Below are 24,982 nucleotides of genomic sequence, written 5' to 3'. Positions count from 1 at the left end.
TCACACTAATAATAATAATAAAGATTCGAATAACAATACTGTGAATGCTTTTCAAGCATTCACACTAATAAAATATAACTAGAAAGTGCATTTTCTGAAGAAACTGCAGTGTGAATGCTTGAATCTGAATGTATGCACTGAAATGAATTAATTGCTGAATTTTGAGTTAAAAATATTGAATGAAATAAAAAAAAATAAAAAAACCAAATTTAACCTGAAAACAAAGGTGCTGAACTGCTAAAAGCTGAAGGTTACACAGAAGAAGAAGTTGGAAAAAAGCTGAAAATGTTTTAAATGTAAATTAGAAAACCCTAAGAAATGAGAAAAGAACATTTAGAGTCAGAAAACATCTGAATGAATATTAAAAGGTCATATTCTTTGAATCACTGAATGAAGAAAATGTGATCCCTCCACTTTGATCCACACAGTTTAAAAAGTTTAAATGCCTGAGCTTTGAAAGATACGGTGTTGGAAAGAGAACAATAATGGCGACAATTTGAGGGTAAAATGATGGCTGTAACACTGTGGACACAGCAGCAGTTGAAAGAGAAGTGCTTAAGATGAATCTTGGTACAGTGGCAGGCAGAGCTCGTTAAGCAGGCAGGTGTGAGCCTGGTTGCTATAGTGACCGCACCCAATGGCTCCATACACACGTACACAGACATGCGCCTCACTTTTGCTGCTTAAAATGAACAGAAAAGTCAGGCCGAAACAAATCGTTCCCAAATGAAAAGTAAAAGTCGTATTGACAAAATTCTTTCACCGTGAGCGACAGCAGCTTCTAGTCTACTGAATTCTCAGTTTTCATGCCTGTGGAGTTTATTATATGGACGTGGTGACAGTGGAAAGACACCATGCTCTTCTGATTTTCAAACGAACCTTCTGAGCCATTTTAACATTAGAGTCTATGGAAGAGTTGGAGGGAGGAGGCTGTGCATTGGTGACATTTATGAAAGAACCATAACACCTAGTACAATAGTAAACACATTGGATGAAAGAGGACAGCCATGGCTACGTTTTGAGGGTAAAATCATACCTGTAGAGCAAACGCTGCGGACACAGCAGCAGTTTTAAAAAATATTTTAAGATTAATTTTTTTGCTCCTCTCACTCTAGCAGTTGAGCTGCCTCACTCTAGCCCCAACATTCCGTCCCATACACACCCATTATAAACTCTGAAACGGGTGAAAAAACATCATGAAACTTAAACTGGAACTGAAGAAAAAGTATAATAGATATTGAAAAGATAAATACAAGTTGAATAGTTGAATGTCTTGTCTTCGTTTTAAAGTTTGAATGGTGGCTCTATGTCAATGTATGTGGAAGTAGTAAGAGTTTAAAAATGAGTAAGTTGAATGAGAATTTGAAGGGTCTCCCCATTGAAATACATGGGAAATTTTTGTTGAATAAAGTTGAATAAAATTAAAAATATAAATGTTAAAAATGAGAAAATTAGAAGCAGTCATGTCCAAAATAATAGGAATCTAACGATGTTTGAATGGTTTTTCTAAGTTGAACGGTTTTGAAGGAGTAGGCTTTGAAAAAACGTACGGAAAAATAAAATATAATAATAATAATAACTAGAAAGTGCATTTTCTGAAGAAACTGCAGTGTGAATGCTTGAATCTGAATGTATGCACTGAAATGAATTAATTGCTGAATGTTAAGTTAAAAATAAAAATTCTGAACGAGCTGGAAAATACAGAATTTTTAACCTGAAAACAAAAGTGCAGAACTTTTGAAAGCTGATGTTCACACAGAAGAAGTTGGAAAAAAGCTAAACATGTTTAAAATGTAAATAATAAAAAGATGAGTAATGACAAAAGAAAATTTAGAGTTGAACAAAAATTCTGGAGAAAATACAAACTTTAATATACAGCATAATGTTTTTCAGACATATACACATGTGTATATCATGTTTAATAGTATTACATACATCAATTTATTTTGTATGTCATAGAAAATAACATAAAAATCTTAAGTCATATTTTACAGCTTCTTTCTGAAAAGGACTAGTAGAATAAATAAAAATAACTAAATTAAATAACTAAATAAAAAATAATAAGCAAGATATGAAATACATGAAAATTCAACTTTTAAAACCACAATCCTGAACCTTTAAATTGTGTTGGTTTCTTAGAACATGGCTAAACAGCTGTTTCTATCGTCCTACTTAATCTGTCTACACATCTTTTTATTACTCATTCTTCTTTATGTTTTAATGTAAACAGAGTCCACACAGTGGTAAAAGAGAACTGTATAGAGATTTTTGAGTAAAGTCAAATGAAAGCGTAAGGTGGTGACACAGTTTAACACATGCAAATAATCAAATAAACACATTAGTCCTTTTTGTGAACATGGATAAATAAGTATCAATACAGCATTGTTCAGCCATGCCACTAAATGCTTTTTTACACATTGTTTTAACCTGGGCTCAGACACAAAGTCCCAAAATTAGTTAGTCCCTGACTTTGAGTTGTGATTATGACTAATTATTATACACAAGGCTTTATCTATCTGAACTCTAAGGACACAAATATGAAAAAAAAAAACCTATACTTACCAGCTGATACCCCACACTACACACTAGGTGTGCCATGTGACCTGAAACTTTGGTACAAAATCATCATAATCATTCTGTTAACACTGTTTTTTAACGCTGTTTGTGTTGCTGTTCAGCAGTTTAAAATGTTTTAGATTGGATTACATGGAATGAATTTGAATTTTCTTGGGGGGTTTTGTGTGTGTTTTGTTCTTAGCAGATTTTTTCTTCCATACTGTTGAATTCCAGTTACCACATTTCTGGTCATATGACATCCCGAGTGCCCACTTAAAAAAAATCCCCACAGTTAATTCAACATTAGAACAAAATAAAAATATCCATCCATCCATCCATTCGCTTCCGCTTATCCTTTCCAGGGTCGCGGGGGGCGCTGGAGCCTATCCCAGCTGTCATAGGGCGAAAGGCAGGGTACACCCTGGACAGGTCGCCAGTCTGTCACAGGGCCAACACACAGGGACAGACAACCATTCACACTCACATTCACTCGCACATTCACACCTAGTGACAATTTGGATTAATCAATTAACCTATCCCCACAAATAAAAAAATAAAAATATGTTAAAGAAAAAAAGGTTTGCTCTGTGATGAAATACTAAATAAGCATACATTGTACAGAGCACTAACAATGACAACAATCCTTTAGCCTGTTGATCAGAGAGAGGCAGTCATTATGTCCATTTAAAACCTGTAATCACAGAGCACAACGTTTCTGTGAAACTATGAAGTCCCATATGATCCTCATCATGTCCAGTGACTTCAGAGTGGATCCTCCCTGTCATCCGGCCAGTGTTTGATGTGTGGCAAGCAGCACAGAAGCAGGATAGCTGAGGACTTTAAAAGAAGAGCAGAAAACAGGAATATGTAGTTGTAAATGTAAATATCAGTGATACTTGTCTTGTCAAAGGGAATAAAATAATGAAAATGTTAACTTACACACTCATTTAGGGAGGATCTTGACACTGCACAGAGGAGGCACAGTCAGTCTGACAATGATGGTGATCTCCAGGGATGTTTTCCTGCAGCAACATTCCTGCCAACTGGCCGTATGATCCAGAGTAGTTGGTTTGTAATAAACAGAAAGGTGTATATATTAGGTAGTGTGCACTCAGAGCTGGTCCTAAGAAACAAACACATCCTGTAATAAACTGAATACCTGTAGTAGTGCTGCTGCAAATATGAAGCCCTTCTATCATGAGTGGTTTCAAAGAAGGTGTTTTGGAGGCTCAGTCACAGAAACTGTGCAGTCTGTTCAGTCCTGAGTGTCTCGGCTCTGAAGGGGATGGATCACAGAGGGAAACACCTGAGTACAGACATTACAATACACTCTAACACTCCTAAGGTCAAGTGAAAACACAATTTAAACACTTCACAAAGAATGAATACATGTTTTCATGGAAATAATGTCATTAACCCTTTTTGTTGTTAGTAAATCTCACCGACTGCTTGTGGGACAAGCTAGAAGGAAGACTTATCACAGAATCTCTCCTGTGCTCCAGATGTGAAGTCTCACGCTCTGATCGTATGGCGATGAAGATGGTGATGATGAAGTTTCTCTGATCTGTGGCATTACAGTTTCTGGCTGCTATGTGCTTCACATTGTTGGATTTTACATGTGAAGCTTGGAGAAGACACAGGAGGACTGTGTCTCTCTTAAAAAGAAAAAAAAAGAAAAACAAAGGAAACCTAACAGGAAAGGAAACCCCCCCCCCTCGACTCCCACCGTACCCTCCCCCCCCCCCCCCCCCTCCCACTCAACTCCCCAACCTCACACCATCAAATGTCTATACAAATGTAGGGTATCAGCTGGTAACAGAAAGCAAGTGTAACATATGCACTACATATGTAACACTGCTGAAACATTTCTGGCCAGAAATGTGCAGTTATCAACCCAGACCCACCCTGATGATTGCACTGGCCAGAAACATGATAAAAGCTCATAAAAATTTATGTTTCATAGAAAAATTTGTCCAAAAATATAATTGTGTACTTTTGAAAAAGTTTAAAGTTTATAACAAACCAAAATAATAATATTTTTGTAAATATTATTTCAAAATAGAGGCACACATAAAGTGGCTTAACTGTCATTATTGCTGTAATTAGGTTTGTTTGTTTGTTTGTTTGTTTTTTTAAAAAGCAACCTTTAGTCATTATTGTTCTCTCAGAAACAATGAAGAAGCTGTTGAACATTTATGTGTTGTGTAGGCAATCCTCTGGTCCACCCTCCCTCCCTCCCAGCCACAGTGAGACTGGGGCAGCCTGGCAGGATGTTGAAGCCTGGCTGCAGAGAGGATATGCCTACACTGTTCGTTTCAAACTGCTATATTTGATTTTTCTGACATTTATAGGTTACTGTTAGTGAATTTTAGATTTTCTGTAATAAATAAAATTGTCATCTTTTACTGATATCATTACTTAATTCATGTAATTGTATTTTATGTAAACAATTCAAACATTATACTGCAATGCAGGGCGTCAACTTTTAAATATCGCTCTACTTTCTTAAGTCATTCAAAAATATAGATATTACTTACTGTATTCAAAGATCTAGATCATGAATCATCACAGGACAATACACAGTATACTGGGTCATGGTAACTATGGTATGTCTTCATGACTCCAGAATGGAGACATCGATCTGACTGAGAAATGAAAATTAGGTCAAGCAGTGTGTTCTTCTCTGTGGTAGGGGCAGTGATGACCTGTGCGTATCCCCTAGACTCAAACAGCTCCAGGATTAGTTTGTTTGCACTGGATAAAACATTCTCATTAAAATCACCACAAACTATGATGGGATGACAGTCCATGATCTCCAATGAGTCTAATAGGCTTACCAGGTTTTTCAGGAATGGCCTCAGAGTGTAGTCTGGAGGTCTGTATACAACTGCAATCAGAGCACTGACTGGTGCTTCAACCTTTAAAGCCAGAAATTCAAGGTCAGTTACATTATGGATGTACTGTTTTTCATGCACTTGAATGTCACTTTTCACATAAACAGCAACTCCACCACCACTTCTGTTTGCCATCTGGGGAAAGTTTGTGTAGGACAGGTGTCTGTTGCGTTTGAACAAATTGTAATTTTCCAAGTGGAGACTCTCTGCGACAAAAGAGCCCCGCAGGTGTGTTTCTGTTAGGCACAAAACATCTGCTAGACACAATTCATGGTGACTTTTGATGTCATTAATGTGAGCTGGCAGTCCCTCTGTATTATGATGAACAATGGTGAAAACCTCTGACCTGCTCAGTGTTTGCCTCACGTGTAGAAGAGGCATCATGTCATCAAGGTTGGCTTGTCTCATGTTCTCAAGCGCTGCAGTGATTTCTGGGTTGGTGAATATTTTTTTCTCCTCCATATCAAGAAGATACAGTCCACTGAGAGACGTCACTCTACTGACAGCTACGTAGGCCATGCCGGGCTCAAAAATGCTCTTAAGAGAGACAACAGCTGATGTAGTTGTCATACCCTGTACCTTATGTATTGTACATGCAAAGGCCAGCTTCACTGGGAACTGTCTTCGTACCACTCCTTTCTGCTTCAGATTCTCCTCTGCTCTCTCAATGTACACCATATCGTCTGCTGGTGTGCGGTTATTCTTTCCAGATGTCTCATTATCCATTTTAAGTCCAAGCTTGATGATGTGTTGGTCATTTTCAGAGTAAACTACTCTAAGTAGTATTCCAAAAGCTCCATTAACCAAACCATTTTGTATGTCAATGTTTCTGGTGAGCATGACACGAGCTCCTTCTGCAACTTTCAGTGTGTCTGGTAACTCGTTTTTACCTCCTTTGAATGGTCTGTCTTGAAGTGCCATTCTGCCAGTTCTAGGATCTTTTCTATAATCATCTGCATGGATGTCAATGATATGAGTGTGGAGCAGAGCCAGTGTTGAAGAGTTGTGTGCATCCACTTCTTTATTAGTTGCAAAAATGTGCAATGCATCAGTCGGACAATGGGCTGGTTCAGTTATGGCCTGTAACAACAAATTTCTATCTGCTTCGCAAAGCTCATCCAACTTTCCTTTTACACGAATTCTGTTCAGCATCTCAGCAAAGACAACATCATCTTTCTGACGCATAATCTCAGTCAGAGTGATCATCTGAAAATGCTCCCGCCACAGGTCGATCTCAGACGGGTCGTGCACACAGAGAGGTTTAGACTGTCGCACTGGGGGTAGCTGATAGAAGTCTCCGACAGCAATGACTGACATGCCTCCAAAGGGTCTCCGAGTCCCTTTGATCTGTTTGAGTCTTGCATCTACATATGCAAACAGATGTCTTGACACCATAGACACTTCGTCAATGACGATTATTTCAGCATTCAAAAGTTCTGATCTGACTTCATCCAGCTGATTGCCAAGTCCCTGAATGGGAGGTTTTAAGCTTCTAGGCAGCTTGAGAAGAGAATGCAGTGTTGTTCCAGAAATGTTAAAAGCTGCAGTCCCAGTGAAAGCAGTTAACAGGACGGTGGGTTTTGATATGTCAACGTCGTCTGCATATCTGGGCACTTTGCTCAGTATCTTAGATGCTTCTGAGTAGATGCATTTGATAAGATGTGATTTTCCTGTTCCAGCACCACCATTAATATAAAAGAAAAACTGCTCTGGATTTAGAGCACAGACTCTTTTAATGCACCAGTCTCTAACTGCATAAAATATGCAGGCTTGCTTCTTGTTCAGATTCTGAAACATCTGACGTAACAATGTGGGATCAATAGCAGGGGGTTCCCTGATGGCTCTGACTTCTGTTGAAGCATCAGCCTGACGGCTGTAGTCGGGCACATCTTCCTGTTCATTTTCATTGTCTCGCTCTCTTTCTTGTTCGACAAGTGGCAACCTTACGAGATCTGATTCAGGTGCCAGATTACACCATTCGTCAGTCACACCTCTGTTCTGCTCATATTCCTCAACAGCGCTCTCGATCTCCTCACTGTTTTTCTCATATTTTTCTCTGTTTCTTTTGACAATGTGTTGCACGTACTCAAGATGGTCAGTACCTGGTAGCTGTACACAGCCAGCACCATAGAAAGCCTGATAGGTTGGCAACGATGGTGTTTTCAGTTCGTGGTCTGAACGATGAGGAAGGTACAGTTTAAGCAGTCTTCCGTAATATTGCTCTGGATGTTTTTCTTGTGAGCAGCGGTGAAATCTGATGATAGCAGGCTTATTGTTTTTGCGCCTTTGCACAAACCCCATCTCATTGAGAAGGGGCAAAACATCTTTACCTTTTTTCTGTTGGCCATAGACAATCCTGCAAGTAGCAGCAAAGTCTGCCATGCACATCTCCTCATACTCTGGTGTTTCAGGTCTGGCTTTGTATTTGTCATTCAAAGATGTCATCCAAACATTGGAAGACTCAGGTGTTGTGTTGTCCAGAACTGACAGGGGACGACTCATTTTCACAGGATTATCATCAGTTGGAATGAATATTACAGCACGTGAGCATTGCTTCATGTGAAGACCACATGCACGAGCAACACACTCCTGTGCACTGATCTCTCGCTTCTTTGAATATGCCTGCATGACGGCTCTCATTTCATCGCACTCATTTACACTGTCCTTATGGGAGTTCTCAATGACAGTTTTCAGGTACTCAGATAGCCCGCCCTCTTTTTTTGATATATATTTCATTAAATAATTTGCAGCACCAAAAGCATCTAAAACAAAGCTTATGTCGATATTACTGTTCCAGGCTTCAAGCAGATGTGGATTATAGCCGTTTATCCAAGAGTCTTTTGGATCACGCTTTAGTATGATCGTACTCCTCATGTTCATTTTATTCAGGTATCTCTCATATTCTGCATGTGTCAACTTGCATCTTTCCAAGAGCTGCTCTAAACTCATGGAAGCAGTTTCAGGTTCATTCAGCAGCTGGTTCAGTGGTCTGAGCTTGTTCTTTGCCGTTTCTACTTCCAGTGCATCATCCTCACTGGGTCTTGTGATCATTGTCTCATTGCAGGGTGGTTTGGGAAAACCAAAACGGCACCCGGAGCTTAAACTCCTAAAGCACGTCTTTGTGTGGTTCTTACTGTGTTTTTGCACTTCTGTTACTTTTTTGTACAGTTCAGGTTGTTTATGTGGATCAGGCAGCTGAGCTGTGATGTATTTGTTTATAAAATCAAGAACAGTTTGCTCATCATCCTCCTCAAACACAGGAGCACCTTCTACCCACAGGAGGCAGTGTATGTGTGGGCTTCCTCTGTGCTGAAACTCAACTCTGTAAAAGTAGTCAATGACTTTGCCAAGTGGCTCTGCAGGAGATAAGAGTAAATCTCTGAATAATGCTTCAACTCTCTTGTCAAACATGCGCATTGTTGTGACAGGATTGCTTCTCAGGATGTCACACTTTGCTGACCAGTCGAGTCCTTCAAAATTCACTTGTTCACCTTGCTGCCTTGTTATTGCCTCGATCACTTCAGGCCAGCGCATTTCAGCAGCTGAAAATGTGCAAAAGAACGTGGGAGTTCCCAACTGTCTGATCATGGCAAAAAGATCTCTTGTTGTTTTCTCCCAATAGGCTGGGGTTCCTCTCAGAGGCTGCATGAATCTCACTGCATCTTTATTTCGCACCAGTTTCTCCACCTCATGTTTATCTTGTAACATGCCTGAGGTTATTTTTCTACCATCTCTGGTCAGAGGCTTTGCCTTCCTTAACTGTACTGTCATGCTGGATGTAGCCAAGTGTATTTCAGTCACAAACTGTGCAAAGAATAAATAGTTTGTGTCTTTGGCAAAACGATCATCAATGCAGAAAAGTCTTGATTTGAAATACCCACTGGGGGATACTTTGATCAGCCTTCTTTCATCAAGTGTGTTTTGGCCTGTAGGAAACTGCACAGGGAAGGCCATGGCCTCCAGTTTAGGTGTTTTGAAAAAACTTATTGGATTGTTTCTCTCTGCAGGAGCAACAGAGTAGATTCCTTCACTGAAACATAATATCTCCTCAGCCACATCAGGGGGCTGCAAACAGGACTCGAGTGCAAAACCACCATTAGTCAGTCCATCTGCTTGCTCTGAATCATCTCTCATCTGTTCATGCGATTGTTCACCATCACAGGGTAACATGTCAATGTCCTGTTCATTTATATTTTGTGCTTCACTCAGTGCATTTTTCTCACAGCTGTCAATTTCCATTAAATCAGCCTCATCATAATCGTCCTCATTCATGTTTTCATCATCATCATCCTCATCATCTTCATCAGGAAGAGTTGGATCACACAGCTCAGCATCATCTCTGATGCTCACATCCTTATACTGTGGATGAATCTGCTTGAGTTTATGCAGTGCTTGCACAAGTTTAGACCAGCTTACAGTCTGAAACAGCTGATGACCTTTGTAAGACAAGCGTCTCTTCAATTTTACTCTGATCACCTGAGAATTAATTCTCAGTCGAGGTAGTGTTTCAACAGTTTCCTGTACCTCTGATGGGACACAGACCACATTTCCTCTAATTGCTCTTTGTCTGCCTTTGGGAAGAGGAATGATCTTGGCAAATGGTATGCACTTGGCTATGAGATGTCTCTCCAGTATGTTGAGATCAGAAAGTTCAGCTGGAATATCAGCAAGATCCAACTTATTGGCAACAGCAAGTGCTGGCATGGATCCATTTTTAAGATGATCGTGGCAGGTGTGACATATCCACTCTCTCTTTCTCTCATCAGGCACTTTGCACTGCTCATTTCTGCAGTTTTCATCACAAACATGAACAAACTTTCCTGTCAAACATGTTGCAACTACATGTGGGTTTTTGACATACTTTGACCTTGTGCAGGGTCGCACTTGGTTTGGAAATGAAGCCTTGAAGCATACAGTACATGGGTATGATGGTCCAGCTTTGATTTGTGATTTGAACACAGATATGGCCTCGTTGATCACACTGTTGTCACTCTCTTGGGTTTGTCTGTTCACCCATCTGTATTTCCTTTTTATTTTCATTGCACATCTCATGTTGTGCATAATCCTGAATGCAAGATTACTTTGATACCTGTCTCGCATTAGTTGTTTCATTAGTTGTCTGTGTCTTACTCTGAATGCATTGTCACGTGCATAACGCTGAGTCACTCGAGATCTCTGTCTCTCTCTGAATTCAGGGTTTTCTTGATACCTTTTAGTTATATAGTTTTTTTGTTTTTGTCTAAAGTCAGCATTGTCACAGTAGCGTCTTTTAATATATTGTTGTTGTTTCTTTCTGAATTCATCGTTCTCACAGTAGCGTCTTTTAATATATTGTTGTTGTTTCTTTCTGAATTCATCGTTCTCACAGTAGCGTCTTTTAATATATTGTTGTTGTTTCTTTCTGAATTCATCGTTCTCACAGTAGCGTCTTTTAATATATTGTTGTTGTTTCTTTCTGAATTCATCGTTCTCACAGTAGCGTCTTTTAATATATTGTTGTTGTTTCTTTCTAACTGTAGCATTCTCAGAAAAACGTTTTTTAACATATTGTTTTTGTTTCTTTCTGAATTCATCATTTTCACAGTAACGTCTTTTCATATACTGTTGTTGTTTTTGTTTAACTTCAGGATTGTTTTTATATGTCTCGCTTGCGCAAGATTTTTTCTTTTCTTTGTAATCTTTATTTGAAGCATACTTTTGTTGTTCTCTCCTTTTTTGGTTTTCTTTTCTCTGATTTCTGGGTTTCTCTGATGCCATTAATCTTCTTTTCATTTTGTGCCTTTGTTGTTTATTAACTTTTTTCAGTTTTTGTAAAACTATATCAGAAAGGTCACAGGCAGCAACATTTGTTATGGCAGCATTTGATTGACATGAAAAAGCATCACTTGATGGAAGGAAACTTAATTCACTGCATAGTTCTTCAGTTGGTATATTAGGAGGTTCATTCTGATCTTCATATGATGTGAACTGAGTCACGTGAACTTCTTTTTGTTTCACCGGTGGCGTACAAATGGACATTTGACAAAAGATGTTCTCAGTCAGATCAGTCGTTGTGTTTCTCCTTGGAGTAGAGGAGTTTGCTTCATCAACAGTTGTATCAGAGTGAGTAGATGCCACAGCAGTGGCAGCTGTTGGTCTGCAGACTGTGTCTGTGATAGTATCACTCAGGTTGACTGTGCTCATACTGTAGAACTGCACAGGCTTCAGTTCATAGTTACAAGAGGGTGATATCTCCATCATTTCATAAGAATCTTGGATCCTCTTAATCATGTCACTGAGGAGTGTGAATTTCAGCATCACAGCTGTACCACGATTACGTGACTGTAGTAATAGAGGAAGACCACTGGGTGTTCTGGAGTGTGGATCAAAGAAACCATATTTGCCTGATGTGGATCTGAACACTGCGATACACAATCCACTCATAATCAATAAGGCATACTGCACATCTGACAACAGGCAGCTCAGTCCTGCTTCTAAGCTGAGAAAGGTATCTACTGCTTCCTCTGGAGGTTCTTCAAATGTCCCATACCGGGAAGGCTGTGTCATGTCGACATCATACATAGACCAGCGAGCATCAACTTTGTCTGGCAGCTCATCGGTTGCCAAATGAATATTTTTAGGAAATCTTTTCTTGGCCTCTTTGTACATCACATCACCTTTATCCAAGACCAGATTAAGGTCAGCTGTAGTCATGTTTTCATTCTCATGAAGGAAAGCAAGAAATGTGAGTGAGTTACATGTGCACTGCTTGTTTCTGGAGTCTCCATATTTAGGATGAGCCTGGCTGCGAGATGCACAGACATGTATAACAGAGGGCTGGTTTTCAAGGTTCACTCTTTCTGCATGAGATGGTCCTGCCACATCACTGTGACAGCCTCTTTTCAAAAAGTCAGCATAACCCACCTGTGGGGCACTTGACACCTCATGTTGTTCATTAACTTTATGCTGCAGTCCACTCTTTACAGCATCAGCATAAGATACCTGTTGTACATGTGCAGGAACATGTTGACCTGCCTGTTTGACACTGTCAGAATTGGTCTTTGTAGACACACTGTCTTCTGCAGAGCTCTGAGGAAAATCAAACTCAGCTTGTTCACATGTTGGTACTTTGTGAAACTCATGAAACTTTTTCCAGCGTTGTTTTGCAGCTTGTGACTTTTTCTGCTTCCTTGGCATTTTCACACACCTGCAAGTGTTTCTTAGTCTTTAGAAAATATGTTCACAAGATAAGAGTGGCACACACCAGGAGATGTTGTCTTTGTTTTTATATTTCAGTTTTTATTTGTCTTAAACAGTTGTCTTTCGTTTGACAGTTTGTTCTTCAGTTGAGAGAATATTATGCACTCTCTTTATTGGCTTGGCATTTTTCAGCAGCAAGCCAAGAGTGAAAAACAGGTAGAGAGAAAATTTAGAAGAGAGAACAGGCAGAGCAGGAGAGACACGGCTGGGAAATCACAATCAAACCGTGAATTAGTTTTCTTTGTTCAGTTTGTTCTCAGGTAGAGGCAATATATGCACTCTTTATTGCTTTAATGGCTTGGCGTTTTTCAGCAGCAAGCCAAGAGTGAAAAACAGGTAGAGAGAAAATTTAGCAGTGAGAACAGACAGAGCAGGAGAGACACGGCTTTAAATCAAACCGCAGATTTTTCTTTGTTTGTTCAGTTTGTTCATAGGTTGAGGCAAAATATGCACTCTTTATTGCTTTGTTGGCTTGGCGTTTTTCAGCAGCAAGCCAAGAGTGAAAAACAGGTAGAGAGAAAATTTAGCAGAGAGAACAGACAGAGCAGGAGAGACACGGCTTTAAATCAAACCGCAAAAGGATTGTTGGTTTGGCAAAATTTCTCACAAACCACAGAGTGAAATACAGATGGAAAGAAGGCAGAGACAATAGGTGGAGCAGGACAGAGGATAGAGGGGTTGGGGGGTTGGGATGTGAGAGAGAAGACTGGAGATCTGGTCCTTGTTCTTCTTCTTCTACACACTCTGAACAAAAAACAAGAAAAAAAAATAATTTTATTAAAATTATATCACATGGTAATTGTATGAACTAAATGTGACTACTGCAAAAGGACAAAACAAATATTCAAGCTAAACTGTTGTCGGCTGCCATGTGCAAAAAGTTGCATAATTGGGCACTTTTTAAAAGAATAAATATTTAATTAAATTCAGCAATAATATTTTTAAATACAAATATGATTGAGTGAATCATTAATTAATCACATGTAGTGTGACTACAAAAATGTACGAAAAAAATATTTTAGCCCAATTGTTAAGCTGCACTTATGTGTATTTATTATAAAATTGTGTTTAAAAGGTCTAGCACAAAGTTTGAACCCATCACTTTACAGCTTATATTAGTCATATAATTTTTTTATTTTGGTCTACTTCTCTTACAGTATGTGCACACCTACCAGGCAAAGCACAGTGTCAGTCAGGTTCCTGAAAGAAACGAGAAATAATACGTTAGTTGTCTGTACAGTGTTATCAGACTAACAGAAATACAAAGCCCACACGACATGATACACTGAACTTCTAGTCAGCAGGGTAATTATAGAGTAATATAGCACACCAACTGATACAGCAGTCATTTTACAATTCAAACTAGTTAACTGAAGTATTGCCACTTATGTAAGGCTACTGTTAGACTGTTACTAGCCTTAGCATTGCTGCTAGCGCTAGCATTCCGGCTAGCATTAGCACTTCAGTTAGTGTTAGCATTGCAGCTAGCGTTAGCATTGCAGCTAGCGTTAGCAATGCTGCTAGCGCTAGCAATGCTGCTAGCGCTAGCACTCTTACTGTTAAAACTGAGCCACAATGGCAATAATAAAGCTAATTTCTTACTTTTGTCTCACTGACCGGCAAGAAATATCACAGGAATATTATTTTTGTCAGTTAACAACTGCTAAGGCTAGTGTTAGCACTATAGCTAGCGTTAGCATTGTTGCTAGCATTAGCATTGAAGCTAGCGTTAGCACTGCTGCTAACAGCAAAACGTAATAAATGTATATAAATGATAGCGAAGGTTATTCTTTTTTCTTTCTTTCTTCTTTGAATTGTTTTTAACTCTGTTGGACTTGATATGTGAGTTTAAATGTCAAACATGTATTTTTTCCATCATAAAAATAAAACACTGCAGTACTGAGTGTACTGTACTTACCACAGCAGAGAGCAAAGCGGAATGACGACAGTTGGTCCAGTGATAGGTTAAAAACAGATGAGGCGTTCAGGTGGTGCTTGGAAATTTGACCATCAGTTTGAACAGCAATAATGAGCATATACATGTCTGTGTGTTGGTCTCTGTGTGTGACAGACATAGAGAGATAGAGGGAAAAAATACACTATACTAGTGTAAAAATTGGTCCTTTTTGCCCAAGTATAAGCGAATGAGTGACATACAGAAAAACAGGGCAACTGGCATTAAATGAGCAAATAAAAAGTATTAAATCTTGAACTGTTTTGTGGGTTTTATTTTAAGACTACTTTGAGTATATTCGTGGGGAGATAAACTATACAGACTATAAACAGAGACATTAAATGAGATTAGGTTAGTGAAACGTTAGTTAAAAGGTGGGGAAATTAACTACAGACCGATAGATGCTGAGAGCTTTAATTATCCAGTCAGAAAGGATGATTTTGAAGTCATCAACTGACTCCAACTGCCCAGATCTGAAAAACCTTTGTGCCAATCACAATGCTCTACTTAGTTGGCATATACTAACTAGTGACAAACTATTAATCTGTGGCAAAACCCTGTCAAATCTGTCTTATTGTACTTTTGAAAAAGTTAATCTTACTACAATCTAACATTTTTAGGTTTAACCTTGGCAGAGTGAGAGAGAGCTCGTTAAGCAGGCAGGTGTGAGCCTGGTTGCTATAGTGACAATGGCTCCATACACACGACACAGACATGCGCCTCACTTTTGCTGCTTAAAATGAACAGAAAAGTCAGGCCGAAACAAATCGTTCCCAAATTAAAAGTACAAGTCGTATTGACAAAATTCTTTCACCGTGAGCGACAGCAGCTTCTAGTCTACCAAATTCTCAGTTTTCATGCCTGTGGAGTTTATTATATGGACGTGGTGACAGTGTAAAGACACCATGCTCTTCTGATTTTCAAACGAACCTTCTGAGCCATTTTAACATTAGAGTCTATGGAAGAGTTGGAAGGAGGAGGCTGTGCATTGGTGACATTTATGAAAGAACCGTAACACCTAGGACAATAGTAAACACATTGGATGAAAGAGGACAGCCATGGCTACGTTTTGAGGGTAAAATCATACCTGTAGAGCAAACGCTGTGGACACAGCAGCAGTTTTAAAAAAGATTTTAAGATTAATTTTTTTGCTCCTCTCACTCTAGCAGTTGAGCTGTCTCACTCTAGCCCCAACATTCCGTCCCATACACACCCATTATAAATTTTGAAACGGGTGAAAAAACATCATGAAACTTAAACTGGAACTGAAGAAAAAGTATAATAGATATTGAAAAGATAAATACAAGTTGAATAGTTGAATGTCTTGTCTTCGTTTTAAAGTTTGAATGGTGGCTCTATGTCAATGTATGTGGAAGTAGTAAGAGTTTAAAAATGAATAAGTTGAATGAGAATTTGAAGGGTCTCCCCATTGAAATACATGGGAAATTTTGGGAAATTTTTGTTGAATAAAGTTGAATAAAATTAAAAATATAAATGTTAAAAATATGAAAAATAGAAGCAGTGTTGTCCAAAAGAATAGGAATCTAACGGTGTTTGAATGGTTTTTCTAAGTTGAACGGTTTTGAAGGAGTAGGATTACAAAAAACGTACGGAATAGATAAAATATAATAATAATAACTAGAAAGTGCATTTTCTGAAGAAACTGCAGTGTGAATGCTTGAATCTGAATGTAGGCACTGAAATGAATTAATTACTGAATTTAAGTTAAAAATCTTGAATGAGATTAAAAAAAAAACAAAAAAAAAACGAATTTAACCTGAAAACAAAGGTGCTGAACTGCTAAAAGCTGAAGGTTACACAGAAGAAGGAGTTGGAAAAAAACTGAAAATGTTTTAAATGTAAATTAGAAAACCCTAAGAAATGAGAAAAGAACATTTAGAGTCAGAAAACATCTGAATGAATATTAAAAGGTCATATTCTTTGAATCACTGAATGACTCAAATGTGATCCCTCCACTTTGATCCACACAGTTTAAAAAGTTTAAATGCCTGAGCTTTGAAAGATACAGTGTTGGAAAGAGAACAATAATGGCGACAATTTGAGGGTAAAATGATGGCTGTAACACTGTGGACACAGCAGCAGTTGAAAGAGAAGTGCTTAAGATGAATCTTGGTACAGTGGCAGGCAGAGCTCGTTAAGCAGGCAGGTGTGAGCCTGGTTGCTATAGTGACCGCACCCAATGGCTCCATACACACGTACACAGACATGCGCCTCACTTTTGCTGCTTAAAATGAACAGAAAAGTCAGGCCGAAACAAATCGTTCCCAAATGAAAAGTAAAAGTCGTATTGACAAAATTCTTTCACCGTGAGCGACAGCAGCTTCTAGTCTACTGAATTCTCAGTTTTCATGCCTGTGGAGTTTATTATATGGACGTGGTGACAGTGGAAAGACACCATGCTCTTCTGATTTTCAAACGAACCTTCTGAGCCATTTTAACATTAGAGTCTATGGAAGAGTTGGAGGGAGGAGGCTGTGCATTGGTGACATTTATGAAAGAACCATAACACCTAGTACAATAGTAAACACATTGGATGAAAGAGGACAGCCATGGCTACGTTTTGAGGGTAAAATCATACCTGTAGAGCAAACGCTGCGGACACAGCAGCAGTTTTAAAAAATATTTTAAGATTAATTTTTTTGCTCCTCTCACTCTAGCAGTTGAGCTGCCTCACTCTAGCCCCAACATTCCGTCCCATACACACCCATTATAAACTCTGAAACGGGTGAAAAAACATCATGAAACTTAAACTGGAACTGAAGAAAAAGTATAATAGATATTGAAAAGATAAATACAAGTTGAATAGTTGAATGTCTTGTCTTCGTTTTAAAGTTTGAATGGTGGCTCTATGTCAACGTATGTTGAAGTAGTAAGAGTTTAAAAATGAGTAAGTTGAATGAGAATTTGAAGGGTCTCCCCATTGAAATACATGGGAAATTTTTGTTGAATAAAGTTGAATAAAATTAAAAATATAAATGTTAAAAATGAGAAAAATAGAAGCAATGTTGTCCAAAATAATAGGAATCTAACGATGTTTGAATGGTTTTTCTAAGTTGAACGGTTTTGAAGGAGTAGGCTTTCAAAAAACGTACGGAATACAGAATAAAATATAATAATAAAGATTAGAAGAACAATACTGTGAATGCTTTTCAAGCATTCACACTAATAACTAGAAAGTGCATTTTCTGAAGAAACTGCAGTGTGAATGCTTGAATCTGAATGTATGCACTGAAATGAATTAATTGCTGAATTTTGAGTTAAAAATATTGAATGAAATTAAAAAAAAAACAAAAAAAACCCAACCAAATTTAACCTGAAAACAAAGGTGCTGAACTGCTAAAAGCTGAAGGTTACACAGAAGAAGGAGTTGGAAAAAAGCTGAAAATGTTTTAAATGTAAATTAGAAAACCCTAAGAAATGAGAAAAGAACATTTAGAGTCAGAAAACATCTGAATGAATATTAAAAGGTCATATTCTTTGAATCACTGAATGAAGAAAATGTGATCCCTCCACTTTGATCCACACAGTTTAAAAAGTTTAAATGTCTGAGCTTTGAAAGACACTGTGTTGGAAAGAGAACAATAATGGCGACATTTTGAGGGTAAAATGATGGCTGTAACACTGTGGACACAGCAGCAGTTGAAAGAGAAGTGTTTAAGATGAATCTTGGTACAGTGGCAGGCAGAGCTCGTTAAGCAGGCAGGTGTGAGCCTGGTTGCTATAGTGACCGCACCCAATGGCTCCATACACACGTACACAGACATGCGCCTCACTTTTGCTCCTTAAAATGAACAGAAAAGTCAGGGCGAAACAAATCGTTCCCAAATGAAAAGTATAGGTCGTATTGACGAAATTCTTTCACCGTGAGCGACAGCAGCTTCTAGTGTACTGAATTCTCAGTTTTCATGCCTGTGGAGTTTATTATATGGACGTGGTGACAGTGGAAAGACACCATGCTCTTCTGATTTTCAAACGAACCTTCTGAGCCATTTTAACATTAGAGTCTATGGAAGAGTTGGAGGGAGGAGGCTGTGCATTGGTGACATTTATGAAAGAACCATAACACCTAGTACAATAGTAAACACATTGGATGAAAGAGGACAGCCATGGCTACGTTTTGAGGGTAAAATCATACCTGTAGAGCAAACGCTGCGGACACAGCAGCAGTTTTAAAAAATATTTTAAGATTAATTTTTTTGCTCCTCTCACTCTAGCAGTTGAGCTGCCTCACTCTAGCCCCAACATTCCGTCCCATACACACCCATTATAAACTCTGAAACGGGTGAAAAAACATCATGAAACTTAAACTGGAACTGAAGAAAAAGTATAATAGATATTGAAAAGATAAATACAAGTTGAATAGTTGAATGTCTTGTCTTCGTTTTAAAGTTTGAATGGTGGCTCTATGTCAATGTATGTGGAAGTAGTAAGAGTTTAAAAATGAGTAAGTTGAATGAGGATTTGAAGGGTCTCCCCATTGAAATACATTATAAATTTTTGTTGAATAAAGTTGAATAAAATTAAAAATATAAATGTTAAAAATATGAAAAATAGAAGCAGTGTTGTCCAAAAGAATAGGAATCTAACGGTGTTTGAATGGTTTTTCTAAGTTGAACGGTTTTGAAGTTATAGGATTACAAAAAACGTACGGAATAGATAAAATATAATAATAATAATAATAATAATAAAGATTCGAATAACAATACTGTGAATGCTTTTCAAGCATTCACACTAATAATAAAGATTTGAATAACAATACTGTGAATGCTTTTCAAGCATTCACACTAATAATAAAGATTAGAAGAACAATACTGTGAATGCTTTTCAAGCATTCACACTAATAATAATAAAGATTAGAAGAACAATACTGTGAATGCTTTTCAAGCATTCACACTAAATAGAAAGTGCATTTTCTGAAGAAACTGCAGTGTGAATGCTTGAATCTGAATGTATGCACTGAAATGAATTAATTACTGAATTTTGAGTTAAAAATATTGAATGAGATAAAAAAAAAAAAACGAATTTAACCTGAAAACAAAGGTGCTGAACTGCTAAAAGCTGAAGGTTACACAGAAGAAGGAGTTGGAAAAAAACTGAAAATGTTTTAAATGTAAATTAGAAAACCCTAAGAAATGAGAAAAGAACATTTAGAGTCAGAAAACATCTGAATGAATATTAAAAGGTCATATTCTTTGAATCACTGAATGACTCAAATGTGATCCCTCCACTTTGATCCACACAGTTTAAAAAGTTTAAATGCCTGAGCTTTGAAAGATACGGTGTTGGAAAGAGAACAATAATGGCGACAATTTGAGGGTAAAGTGATGGCTGTAACACTGTGGACACAGCAGCAGTTGAAAGAGAAGTGCTTAAGATGAATCTTGGTACAGTGGCAGGCAGAGCTCGTTAAGCAGGCAGGTGTGAGCCTGGTTGCTATAGTGACCGCACCCAATGGCTCCATACACACGTACACAGACATGCGCCTCACTTTTGCTGCTTAAAATGAACAGAAAAGTCAGGCCGAAACAAATCGTTCCCAAATGAAAAGTAAAAGTCGTATTGACAAAATTCTTTCACCGTGAGCGACAGCAATGTCTAGTCTACCTAATTCTCAGTTTTCATGCCTGTGGAGTTTATTATATGGACGTGGTGACAGTGGAAAGACACCATGCTCTTCTGATTTTCAAACGAACCTTCTGAGCCATTTTAACATTAGAGTCTATGGAAGAGTTGGAGGGAGGAGGCTGTGCATTGGTGACATTTACGAAAGAACCATAACACCTAGGACAATAGTAAACACATTGGATGAAAGAGGACAGCCATGGCTACGTTTTGAGGGTAAAATCATACCTGTAGAGCAAAGGCTGCGGACACAGCAGCAGTTTTAAAAAAGATTTTAAGATTAATTTTTTTGCTCATCTCACTCTAGCAGTTGAGCTGCCTCACTCTAGCCCCAACATTCCGTCCCATACACACCCATTATAAACTCTGAAACGGGTGAAAAAACATCATGAAACTTAAACTGGAACTGAAGAAAAAGTATAATAGATATTGAAAAGATAAATACAAGTTGAATAGTTGAATGTCTTGTCTTCGTTTTAAAGTTTGAATGGTGGCTCTATGTCAATGTATGTGGAAGTAGTAAGAGTTTAAAAATGAGTAAGTTGAATGAGGATTTGAAGGGTCTCCCCATTGAAATACATTATAAATTTTTGTTGAATAAAGTTGAATAAAATTAAAAATATAAATGTTAAAAATATGAAAAATAGAAGCAGTGTTGTCCAAAAGAATAGGAATCTAACGGTGTTTGAATGGTTTTTCTAAGTTGAACGGTTTTGAAGGAGTAGGCTTTCAAAAAACGTACGGAATAGATAATAATAACTAGAAAGTGCATTTTCTGAAGAAACTGCAGTGTGAATGCTTGAATCTGAATGTATGCACTGAAATGAATTAATTGCTGAATTTTGAGTTAAAAATTTTGAATGAGATAAAAAAAAAAACCCGAATTTAACCTGAAAACAAAAGTGCTGAACTGCTAAAAGCTGAAGGTTACACAGAAGAAGAAGCTGGAAAAAAGCTGAAAATGTTTTAATTGTAAATTAGAAAAACCTAAGAAATGAGAAAAGAACATTTAGAGTCAGAAAACATCTGAAAGAATATTAAAAGGTCATATTCTTTGAATCACTGAATGACTAAAATGTGATCCCTCCACTTGGATCCACACAGTTTAAAAAGTTTACATCTCTGAGCTTTGAAAGACAAGATGTTGGAAAGAGAACAACGATGGCGACGTTTTGAGGGTAAAATGATGGCTGTAACACTGTGGAGACAGCAGCAGTTGAAAGAGAAGTGTTTCAGATGAATCTTGGCAGAGTGAGAGAGAGAGCTCGTTAAGTAGGCAGGTGTGAGCCTGGTTGCTATAGTGACCGCACCCAATGGCTCCATACACACGGACACAGACATGCACCTCACTTTTGCTGCTTAAAATGAACAGAAAAGTCAGGCCGAAACAAATCGTTCCCATATGAAAAGTACAAGTCGTATTGACAAAATTCTTTCACCGTGAGCGACAGCAATGTCTAGTCTACTGAATTCTCAGTTTTCATGCCTGTGGAGTTTATTATATGGACGTGGTGACAGTGGAAAGACACCATGCTCTTCTGATTTTCAAAAGAACCTTCTGAGCCATTTTAACATTAGAGTCTATGGAAGAGTTGGAGGGAGGAGGCTGTGCATTGGTGACATTTATGAAAGAACCATAACACCTAGGACAATAGTAAACACATTGGATGAAAGAGGACAGCGATGGCTACGTTTTGAGGGTAAAATGGTGGCTGTAGAGCAAACGCTGTGGACACAGCAGCAGTTTTAAAAAATATTTTAAGATTAATTTTTTTGCTCCTCTCACTCTAGCAGTTGAGCTCTCTCACTCTAGCCCCAACATTCCGTCCCATACACACCCATTATAAACTCTGAAACGGGTGAAAAAACATCATGAAACTTAAACTGGAACTGAAGAAAAAGTATAATAGATATTGAAAAGATAAATACAAGTTGAATAGTTGAATGTCTTGTCTTCGTTTTAAAGTTTGAATGGTGGCTCTATGTCAATGTATGTGGAAGTAGTAAGAGTTTAAAAATGAGTAAGTTGAATGAGGATTTGAAGGGTCTCCCCATTGAAATACATTATAAATTTTTGTTGAATAAAGTTGAATAAAATTAAAAATATAAATGTTAAAAATATGAAAAATAGAAGCAGTGTTGTCCAAAAGAATAGGAATCTAACGGTGTTTGAATGGTTTTTCTAAGTTGAACGGTTTTGAAGGAGTAGGCTTTCAAAAAACGTACGGAATAGATAATAATAATAAAATAGAATAATAATAAAGATTCGAATAACAATACTGTGAATGCTTTTCAAGCATTCACACTAACTAGAAAGTGCATTTTCTGAAGAAACTGCAGTGTGAATGCTTGAATCTGAATGTATGGACTGAAATGAATTAATTGCTGAATTTTGAGTTAAAAATTTTGAATGAGATAAAAAAAAAACAACCTGAATTTAACCTGAAAACAAAAGTGCTGAACTGCTGAAGGTTACACAGAAGAAGAAGTTGGAAAAAAGCTGAAAATGTTTTAATTGTAAATTAGAAAAACCTAAGAAATGAGAAAAGAACATTTAGAGTCAGAAAACATCTGAAAGAATATTAAAAGGTCATATTCTTTGAATCACTGAATGACTAAAATGTGATCCCTCCACTTGGATCCACACAGTTTAAAAAGTTTACATCTCTGAGCTTTGAAAGACAAGATGTTGGAAAGAGAACAACGATGGCGACGTTTTGAGGATAAAATGATGGCTGTAACACTGTGGAGACAGCAGCAGTTGAAAGAGAAGTGTTTAAGATGAATCTTGGCAGAGTGAGAGAGAGAGCTCGTTAAGCAGGCAGGTGTGAGCCTGGTTGCTATAGTGACCGCACCCAATGGCTCCATACACACGGACACAGACATGCACCTCACTTTTGCTGCTTAAAATGAACAGAAAAGTCAGGCCGAAACAAATCGTTCCCATATGAAAAGTACAAGTCGTATTGACAAAATTCTTTCACCGTGAGCGACAGCAATGTCTAGTCTACTGAATTCTCAGTTTTCATGCCTGTGGAGTTTATTATATGGACGTGGTGACAGTGGAAAGACACCATGCTCTTCTGATTTTCAAACGAACCTTCTGAGCCATTTTAACATTAGAGTCTATGGAAGAGTTGGAGGGAGGAGGCTGTGCATTGGTGACATTTATGAAAGAACCATAACACCTAGGACAATAGTAAACACATTGGATGAAAGAGGACAGCCATGGCTACGTTTTGAGGGTAAAATGGTGGCTGTAGAGCAAACGCTGTGGACACAGCAGCAGTTTTAAAAAAGATTTTAAGATTAATTTTTTTGCTCCTCTCACTCTAGCAGTTGAGCTCTCTCACTCTAGCCCCAACATTCCGTCCCATACACACCCATTATAAACTCTGAAACGGGTGAAAAAACATCATGAAACTTAAACTGGAACTGAAGAAAAAGTATAATAGATATTGAAAAGATAAATACAAGTTGAATAGTTGAATGTCTTGTCTTCGTTTTAAAGTTTGAATGGTGGCTCTATGTCAATGTATGTGGAAGTAGTAAGAGTTTAAAAATGAGTAAGTTGAATGAGGATTTGAAGGGTCTCCCCATTGAAATACATTATAAATTTTTGTTGAATAAAGTTGAATAAAATTAAAAATATAAATGTTAAAAATATGAAAAATAGAAGCAGTGTTGTCCAAAAGAATAGGAATCTAACGGTGTTTGAATGGTTTTTCTAAGTTGAACGGTTTTGAAGGAGTAGGCTTTCAAAAAACGTACGGAATAGATAATAATAACTAGAAAATGCATTTTCTGAAGAAACTGCAGTGTGAATGCTTGAATCTGAATGTATGGACTGAAATGAATTAATTGCTGAATTTTGAGTTAAAAATATTGAATGAGATAAAAAAAAAAGTCCGAATTTAACCTGAAAACAAAAGTGCTGAACTGCTAAAAGCTGAAGGTTAGACAGAAGAAGAAGTTGGAAAAAAGTTGAAAATGTTTTAATTGTAAATTAGAAAACCCTAAGAAATGAGAAGAGAACATTTAGAGTCAGAAAACATCTGAAAGAATATTAAAAGGTCATATTCTTTGAATCACTGAATGACTAAAATGTGATCCCTCCACTTGGATCCACACAGTTTAAAAAGTTTAAATGTCTGAGCTTTGAAAGACAAGATGTTGGAAAGAGAACAACGATGGCGACGTTTTGAGGGTAAAATGATGGCTTTAACACTGTGGACACAGCAGCAGTTGAAAGAGAAGTGTTTAAGATGAATCTTGGCAGAGAGAGAGAGAGAGCTCGTTAAGCAGGCAGGTGTGAGCCTGGTTGCTATAGTGACCGCACCCAATGGCTCCATACACACGTACACAGACATGCGCCTCACTTTTGCTGCTTAAAATGAACAGAAAAGTCAGGCCGAAACAAATCGTTCCCAAATGAAAAGTAAAAGTCGTATTGACAAAATTCTTTCACCGTGAGCGACAGCCATGTCTAGTCTACCTAATTCTCAGTTTTCATGCCTGTGGAGCTTATTATATGGACGTGGTGACAGTGTAAAGACACCATGCTCTTCTGATTTTCAAACGAACCTTCTGAGCCATTTTAACATTAGAGTCTATGGAAGAGTTGGAGGGAGGAGGCTGTGCATTGGTGACATTTACGAAAGAACCATAACACCTAGGACAATAGTAAACACATTGG

At 37.8% G+C, this 24,982-nt stretch overlaps 2 protein-coding genes across 8 annotated transcripts in view; both read right to left on the bottom strand.

The window, feature by feature from the left end:
- Positions 1 to 24,982, bottom strand: part of LOC146684637 (synaptotagmin-2-like) — a 126,852-nt gene that overhangs the window by 92,497 nt on the left and 9,373 nt on the right. The window lies entirely within an intron of this gene.
- LOC146684638 (uncharacterized) lies at positions 1,848 to 15,337 on the bottom strand. Of its 3 annotated transcripts, XM_085443081.1 has the most exons (6): positions 14,608 to 15,336; positions 13,862 to 13,889; positions 5,394 to 13,433; positions 3,716 to 3,832; positions 3,496 to 3,599; positions 1,848 to 3,393 (listed from the first exon to the last, which is right to left on the bottom strand). In XM_085443081.1, exons 3-4 carry the CDS (start codon positions 12,624 to 12,626, stop codon positions 3,812 to 3,814), a joined length of 7,254 nt encoding a protein of 2,417 aa, XP_085299207.1. In that variant the 5' UTR covers positions 12,627 to 13,433; positions 13,862 to 13,889; positions 14,608 to 15,336; the 3' UTR covers positions 1,848 to 3,393; positions 3,496 to 3,599; positions 3,716 to 3,811. The 3 variants fall into 3 exon arrangements, with proteins under 3 accessions (XP_085299207.1, XP_085299206.1, XP_085299205.1); XM_085443080.1 differs by lacking the exons at positions 1,848 to 3,393; positions 3,496 to 3,599; positions 3,716 to 3,832 and having other exon boundaries at positions 4,701 to 13,433; positions 14,608 to 14,747; positions 15,039 to 15,336; XM_085443079.1 differs by lacking the exons at positions 1,848 to 3,393; positions 3,496 to 3,599; positions 3,716 to 3,832 and having other exon boundaries at positions 4,701 to 13,433; positions 14,608 to 15,337.

This window comes from Copadichromis virginalis, linkage group LG20 (assembly GCF_057382275.1).
Source record: "Copadichromis virginalis isolate Kocher_CV1m ecotype Utaka linkage group LG20, C_Virginalis_male_GT1.1, whole genome shotgun sequence".
Lineage (NCBI taxonomy): Eukaryota > Metazoa > Chordata > Actinopteri > Cichliformes > Cichlidae > Copadichromis > Copadichromis virginalis.
This window is presented reverse-complemented; position numbering and strand designations above follow the sequence as displayed.

What these genes read in the sequence shown, in the direction of transcription:
- LOC146684638 (XM_085443079.1), bottom strand. Translation starts at nt 12,626, where the DNA reads ATGCCAAGGAAGCAGAAAAAGTCACAAGCTGCAAAACAACGCTGGAAA.